This window comes from Oreochromis aureus, linkage group 12 (assembly GCF_013358895.1).
Source record: "Oreochromis aureus strain Israel breed Guangdong linkage group 12, ZZ_aureus, whole genome shotgun sequence".
In the NCBI taxonomy this organism is placed as follows: domain Eukaryota; kingdom Metazoa; phylum Chordata; class Actinopteri; order Cichliformes; family Cichlidae; genus Oreochromis; species Oreochromis aureus.
In genome coordinates, this window is record NC_052953.1 from 11,365,184 (window position 1) to 11,373,208 (window position 8,025).

The window sequence follows — 8,025 nt, forward strand, 5'->3', positions numbered from 1 at the left end:
TACTTAACACTCTGTTTTTGTCATTAGTAATTACAACCTGGCCTTTTTAATAATATGTATCACTGTGAACTGGGTTGAAGCCACACAGTGGCCACAAAATATAGTAAATACCACCATCTAATGGTGTAGCATTAAAACTTTGTGTCAGTGCCACAATGGGAGTAGGGTCATAAAAATAGAGACGTTTAATTAATTTACTCCAAAAAAGTCTGTGAGGACTGTCCCTCATTTACAGAGAGATATTAATTGCAGTGGGGACAGAATGTAAAAATATACTTGACCACAAATTAGTAACCATTTTACCATCTGTGTGGATATATTAATTTTGCTGACTCATTAATTCTGCGGTCAAACCACATCCTTGCTGCTCAACATATAAAACTGAGCGTCACTATGAGTTTCAACATTCAACAACTGATCAAAGAGGTAAGAAGAAATGTCCTGCCTGAGGAATTTCAGTGTTTTCATCTCATGCATGTGTTTCTTCATCATCCAGCCAGGCAAGCAATTTCCTCTATTTTATTTTACATGTATTTTTAAAATAATATATTTTTCCCCATCTTGAAAACATTTTGAATGCAAAACATCAATGATGTCTGAAAAAGATTCTACAGAGCAACGCAAGGGACATGGGAGAAAAAAAATTAATAAGATGAACTTTTGCGAGAACTCACAAAACTTTGAACTGGTGGTTAGACGTCTCCAAAAATATCGGAGCAATTTTGCAAAAATGTGATGTCTTGAAGTTTACACGGCTACATTCTAACCTGAAAATATCTTAAAAGTTTATTTTGTGACCCAGAAATAGAATATTAAAACTAAGTAGCTGCTACCATTGTTGGAAACTGGAATTGGCTGCACCGCGCTATGAATTCTGGGATAGCTGACAAGCCAGGCGACGAAGGCTGTCCCAAATTCATGGGCTGCATCCTCCTGAGGCCGCATTTGTAGGCCGATTACGTCACAGTGATGCGATGAAGGCTGTCCAAATTCGTAGACTCCTCCGAATCCAGCCGACAAATGCGTCCTCCTTTTCCCTGAATTTGAAGGATGGGTCGGGTGTATACTTCATGGCCAACCATATCCCAGAATTCATAGTGCGGCCCAGTTTCCAACAATGGCGGGCGCAAATAAGTTTTAATATTACTCTTATTACTCTTTCTGGGTCACAAAATAAACTTGTAACATATTTTCAGGCAAGAATGTAGGTGTGTAAACTTCAAATATCTGCTCGGTTTATCAAGACATCACATATTTGCCAAAGTGCTCCAACATTTTCGAAGACGTCTGTTACCCGCCAGTTTGAAGTTTTGCGAGATCTCGCAAAAGTTCATCTTTTTTTTTTTCTCCCATGTCCCCTGTAGGGCTCGGTAATATACTACTGTGTTACATCTATTAAATGTATTACATGTGACGTGTAAAACACGCATTACACATGTATTATAAAGCAGTTGTCACACGGTGTTTTATGTCTGTGAAGGTTCTCAGTCATCCAGGTCATCGTAGTCTAAGGAGCTTGGAAAGAAAAAAGCGTCTGGACTTCTTTAAGTTGCTTGAAGACATTTCACCTCTCATCCGAGAAGCTTCTTCAGAGTGTGTGGGTGTTAAGGCGCTCACTCACATCCTGGGCCATCTGACTTCAGGAAATCACATAATAGGGTGGGGCTAGGATTCACAATGAGTTCACCCGAAACCTTGGCTGATTGTGACCCTCACCCGTTTTCGCACCTTGGCTCGTGTGATTAGGTAGAGGATCATTAGGGGGTTCATTGTCCCTGTTGGGTGGGACACTCCCTAAGGCCTTAAATCTGGGACTCTCCACCATTTGACCTTAGAACTGAAGAAGCTTCTTGGATGAGAGGTGAAAGCAAATTTGATTTAAACATGGGCTGATTTTGTTATGTGACTGGATATTTTTTTTCTTACTTTAGGTCATGGTTCGGAGATTATTGGAGGGAAAGAAGTCGAGCCACACTCACTGCCTTTCTTGGCTCATGTGAAAAGTGAACGATTTACATGTGGCGGGACATTAATCCATCCACAATGGGTCCTGACAGCTGCCCACTGCACGGAGTAGGAACGCTTACTTTTCTTAAACTTTCAAATGAAAATATTGCAATATTTATGTTTAACTGAATGTGTGAAAGATAATACATAAAGAGATTTAAAAAGAGATCACAAGGAAAAGGTCTGTAAGACATGACTTGATCTGACAGCTTGGTAGATTAATGAAACCACAGGTCGATTACACTCCAAGAAATGACAAAAAAAAAAATATATATATATATATTTTTTCTATTCTAGCCTTCAAAATATTCATAAAAATACATAAAATATAAATAAGATAAATACATATAATCTTCTTTAAAGGTATTTTTGCTACCCTTGCTTTAGATATAGAACAAGAAAGGAGACACTAAAATGTGCCAGTTTATTTTGTCCAGAATCTTTTCAAGTGACATATAATACATTTTATTGCAGTTATTAATGTATAACTGTCTAAAATGAATGGAGAAAATAAAAAAAACAACAACATTTACAGCACTGGGAAATAAGTTATTGTTCATTTTTTATTTATACTTTGTCCATTTTCTTGTATGTTGTATCTTCACAGAGTATTTTGTTTGCAATAGTCATTGTCTGAGAGACAAAATTGCACTCAGTTAAAAAAAAATAGACATCACAGCTACATACACATGAAATATGCAATATATTTCATAATCTAAAACACTTTGTAGTGTTGAAATTTTCATTCAGCTGTGGGAAAGTATCTTGAAATTCATTTAAGGCTCAATAACAGCACTGTTAAAATTTTACACATATAATGGGGATACTATGATTATTGTATGATTGTTTTACAAACTCCTGACCATTTTACCACCATGTTACCATTTTATATACATGAACTGTCATTGTTTACAGTATGACTATAGTGATCCTGGGAGCACACTCCCTCAGGAAAGTGGAAGTTGATTCTTGGCAGGTCAGAGAGGTTGAGAAACAATTTCCTCATCCTGACTTTTCCTGGGTAACCACGGTCAATGACCTCATGTTGCTCAAGGTAAGCTGATCATTTACTGATAAATACCAAGTGAAGTAAAAGATAAACCCAGAAAAAAATACTTATTAATTTAATTAATATATAGATTTTATTTTTAGATAATTGAAGTATTATCTAAACATGTATCTTTTTTATTGTTATTAATTTATCTTCTGTCCCTTGAAACAGACATAAGGTCTTGTTAGATCACAAAATGATATGACGAAGCAAAGTCATACTTAGAACTGTCAGGGAATGAGGTGGAGGAGGGCCAGACATTAGAGCAAGAAGTGAAAGTTCAGAACGAGGACATACCAGCTTTTGAGGAGCCTGAGAAGGAGCAAAATGAGGACAGACAGAGTTCATTAGTGATAAGAAGTATTAAATGAGCTAGGGCTCTGAAGTTCTGGAATTTGGTTTATCAACCACCACACAGGAGACAAGCCTGTGAAGAGAATTGCCTTTCCATGGCAGACTTGTTGCATTTTGATTTAGAGTACTCATTTTCCACTCAAACTCTTAGTTGGTGTGTGTGTGTGTGTGTGTGTGTGTGTGTGTGTGTGTGTGTGTGTGTGTGTGTGTGTGTGTGTGTGTGTGTGTGACAAAGTGGCTAGGACTGAATTCATTTACCATTTGTCACTTGCATACATTGTTATTTTGTGTTCTGTTATCTTATAGTTGATCATAATGCTTTAATGTAAACACAGCACATGTAACCTTGCCTCTGCATACTATCCCGGGTCTGTTTGTGGTAGCACTGGTTACATTCATTACATCTGTGCAAATGTTCTTAAAGCTAAATGTCACTTCGTCCTTAGTTGATTAGAATCTTTCATTTGTTTATACTTACCATTGTGTGTTCCTCTGTGCATGTCCTATCTGTGAAACAGGTATATGGGAACGGCAGCCCCAGTACTTCCTGTTTTTTATAGGATATAATGTCATTGGTCATGTCAATTGGGTGTAACCAAATGAAGGGGTGTTTCTTCTGTGTAAAATTGTTTATTTCCTTTAAACTAACCTCATGAGTCGGACTTTGTGCAGAGATTGACTTTTCAAACCGTTTAGTTGGGTGAATGAGTTTGTTAAGTGAAACAATGATTTTATTCCTGTTTCTTTGTCTAAACTGTGTTCTTTAGTCAACCCTGTTTTCTCAATGGTAGAGGTTAATGAGGTTCAGATGTAAATGGAATTCTGTATAAAGCAGGTGAGATTTTGACTGCCAGGTTCTTATGTTTTGTGAAACAATTGTTGAAAGGCGATGCCGGAAAATAAAGAACACTTAAAAGAAACAAAATTCAGTTTGATTAAATTCAGTTCAAAAGGCTCTTATCTCCTCTTCTAGATATCGTCTAAAATGTCAGAGACCTGCAGTTAATAGTAGGGCTGCCACAAACGATTATTTTGATAGTTGACTAGTCACCGATTATTTTTGCGATTAGTCGACTAATCAGATCATGCATCCATTGGACGTAAAACGTACAGCTTATTGCACCAGCATGCATCTGCTCTTATATAACTATCATTAGCTTACAACTTTAAGTGTTTAAGGTATGTGCTAACTAAAAATAAAGACAAGATGATAGTTTTTTAAATTTTAATGACATTTGTAGTTTGTCTGGTGGAGTTTAATAAACTCAGTCGTCTGCTCCTTGCTATCTAAAATATAACGGGACACCGGAGTATATTCTCGAGCATCTCACACTTCTGATAATCAGTTGTCTGCTTGATGTTTATTCAGCTGTGTAAAAACTATAACTTTAATCTCAGCCAAACCGATTTACTCAGGAACAAATAAAATACTAAAAAAAAGCCAAACAATATCATTTTTAAGTTATCTAAGTGACTTATATATCATGTTTAACCTGAGTAGCAAAAGACGGCGGTGGGTTTGAAAATGATTTGTCGGGAGTCCGGTGTTCTCACCGACTCTAGTGAGCCTTGAACCCCAGCTAGCTATCGAGCTGGTGGGTAACAGACGTCTCCGAAAACGTCGGAGCGCTTTTGAAAATATGTGATGTCTTGATAAACTGAGCAGATATTTGAAGTTTAAACAGCTATATTCTCGCCTGAAAACATGTTAAACGTTTATTTTGTGACCCAGAAAGAATAATAAGAGTAAAACTAACTAGCTGCTGCCATTGTTGGAAACTGAGCAGGGCCACGCTATGAATTCTGGGACACAGCTTCTTCTTCTTCGGGGTTTAACGGCAGCTGTCATCCTTCTTCATGCAGTGCTGCCACCTTCTGTTTCAGTCCGTTATTACACTCTTAAATCCTACTACTTATTCCTGCGTCTTTTGGGATCTTACATAGCTTCAAACGACGCGTCGACTATTAAATTGGTCGTCGACAATTTTGATAGTCGACGTAATTGTGACTACTAGACTAATCGTGGCAGCCCTAGGTAATAACTCCTGTTATTATGGGCTGTGAGTCCCTGCTCAGGCTCCTCAAAAGCTGATATGTCCTCTGAGATTACCTGACATTGGTTGAAAATGTGAGGTAAATCCTGCTGTCCACTACAAAGGACAATAAATAAGTTTTGTTTTGGAAGGGGTAAAACTACTGTGCATTTTTGAAATCCTACTAAATCAAAGCTGAGGCTCTCAAATTGAAGAAAAAATGTAAGTTTAAGCAGCAGAATTATAATATCTATAAAAAACATTTTAAAAAAGTATCACTTAACCTCGGCTTTGGCATAAAATATAGATTGCATAAACAGTGGTTGACAGTGCAGTCTCAGACTCATTTCCCTGATAGAGGACAAATATTAATTGCTGGGTATTACTAGGAGGATAAAAGGTAAAAGCAGAGTTATTCTCTTTAATGTATTTTTGTGTATATATAATTAGATTTTTCAATAACTTAACACACCTGTTGTCCATTTACAAAACAAAATGTATAAATACATGAGTGGGGGTTCAAGACTTTAGCACAGTGCTGCATGAATACTTACATCATGACCTGCTCTGTAAAGGTCAAATATAAACAGTCATTATCAGTATGTAACATGTCCATTTAATTGTTGCTCAGCTTAAGGAACCAGTGACGCTAAACAAGACAGTGAAATGTCTCCGGTTGGGCAACACTGTCAAGGAGCCTCCAGCTGGCAGCAAATGCATGGTGGCTGGATGGGGACTAACCAAAAACAACCAACCATCTGATGTCCTCATGTCTGCCAATGTGACTGTGATCGACAGACAAAAATGCAATTCTCGTGATTATTACAACCATCACCCTGTTATCACCAGTGACATGATATGTGCTGGTTCGACTGGTAAAGAAAAGGCTGATGCCTGTAGAGTAAGTATATAAAATGTGTGTATTTTTATTAGTTTTCTGAATTAAACGGGCATTTTGGCTTTTTCAGATCCACAAGTAGTCAAAGAATGACTACCATGTATTTGTTCTTGCTGCAGGGGGATTCAGGAGGGCCACTGTTGTGCAATGGGGTGCTGGTTGGAGTTACTTCTTTTGGAAAGAAGTGTGAGAGTAAAGAGAACGTACCAGGAGTCTACGCATTTGTCTCAAACAAACAACTCAACTGGATCAAAGAAACAATGAAGTCATATGAAATGCCATGAATCCACAGGCATCAATACATATGAGCTAAGCAAGACAAAAATCTTGAATGCTTTTACGCTTAATCTGTCACTGCTTTCACCATAGAAACTACACATATATGATATCAGCCCTTAGTACTTTCCACTGCAGAAACATAAATCCAAATCGTCTTTTTAGCCTTTCTCTAGGGCAATCATTGTGATGGTTTGTGGATTATTTGATTTTCCAAAACTGCATTTTGGCTGCTGTTACTGTAGAGTCTACATAGATGTGGTTATTTCTGAAAGAATTTCTACAAGAACAGTTCCTAAAATAATTTCTTCTTGCAGTGGAAAATGACCTTTACCCATCTTTTATTGTCCTACTTGTGAAAAAATAAAACTTACTACTGTTAACTACAAAATTTTGTTAATCTTTTTCCAAATAATATAAAGTAGCCAGAAATATGAGTGCTACTTGTTCCAGCAGATGTCTGCTACTACTGCAATAAAACCAAGTAAACAGTTTTTTTTTTGTTTGTTTGTTTGCTTTTTGAGCATGATAAGATGAAAAAAAATTTGGATAAAGATTTTTTTTTTTTTAAACAAAGATTTGTTCTTGAAACCCCCCAGGCAACATTTTTATATACCTTTATCTATTATCTATTTTCTAATAAAGCTAATGGCATGAATAAAAAAAACAGATCTTTCCTTCTCGCTTTCATTATTTGTACAGCAATTCTTTTAAAATTCTGTCTTTTTACACTACCTCTGAAACCTTTAAAAATGTTTGTGATCCAAAACTGACAGTCTTTTATTTTTAGTATTCAAATTGATTAACTTTTAATGGATAAGAAACATTTTAGTAATTGTATTTTCAGGAAACAAACCAGCAGATGCAAAGTAATCTTCTGCGTCCGTATGAGACACTCTGGATTCTCAATCGACTCCAATAGAATGCCGCTCGTGTCGGTAACACACGCTCCAGCTGTCCATTCCAGCCCTACCTTAACCTTAACCATAACATGATAGCTTTGTTTTCCAAAGCGATCAGAACGTAAAACACATTTACATGTATAAATTCATTCCAAATGGCTCTCATGCCTCCGAACATAACGAGGATTTGCCACATAGCATTGGTATGTTACGTGTTGGGATGAGAATGTGTTGCCCTGGGTGGCAGGGCTATAGCTCGCCACATCTACTATAAGAGAGTTACATGGAGAAACCTTGTGAATACAAGGGCGCTCACACACATACAGGTGTGCACATTTGTGTTCACACCTAAAAACCTGGTTGTACAGATAAAAGATGTGTTGTTGGTAAATGGACTGGTTCTTATATATCGCTTTTCTACTCTGTCTGAGCACTCAAAGCGCTTTATACAACTAATTCATTCACCCAATCACACAAGCACTTTTTCTAAGCTCTTAAGTGCTG

At 37.0% G+C, this 8,025-nt stretch overlaps 1 protein-coding gene across 3 annotated transcripts; it reads left to right on the forward strand.

Moving 5' to 3' along the window:
- The first annotated feature begins 423 nt into the window (after positions 1-423).
- LOC116312283 (granzyme K-like) lies at positions 424-7,268 on the forward strand. Of its 3 annotated transcripts, none has more exons than XM_031729659.2 (5): positions 424-500; positions 1,932-2,073; positions 2,923-3,061; positions 6,077-6,346; positions 6,463-7,268. In XM_031729659.2, the coding sequence occupies exons 1-5, from the start codon at positions 437-439 to the stop codon at positions 6,625-6,627; spliced, it is 780 nt and encodes a 259-aa protein (XP_031585519.1). In that variant the 5' UTR covers positions 424-436; the 3' UTR covers positions 6,628-7,268. The 3 variants fall into 3 exon arrangements, with proteins under 3 accessions (XP_031585519.1, XP_039476966.1, XP_039476965.1); XM_039621032.1 differs by having other exon boundaries at positions 6,077-6,361; positions 6,463-6,506; XM_039621031.1 differs by lacking the exon at positions 424-500 and adding an exon at positions 1,840-1,861.
- The last annotated feature ends 757 nt before the right edge of the window (positions 7,269-8,025 follow it).

Excerpts from the sequence above, each read along its gene's own strand:
- LOC116312283 (XM_031729659.2), top strand. The coding sequence starts at position 437 with ATGTCCTGCCTGAGGAATTTCAGTGTTTTCATCTCATGCATGTGTTTC. Across the intron at positions 501-1,931 it reads TTTCTTCATCATCCAGCCAG|GTCATGGTTCGGAGATTATT; the intron begins GCAAGCAATTTC and ends TTCTTACTTTAG. Across the intron at positions 2,074-2,922 it reads ACAGCTGCCCACTGCACGGA|TATGACTATAGTGATCCTGG; the intron begins GTAGGAACGCTT and ends CATTGTTTACAG.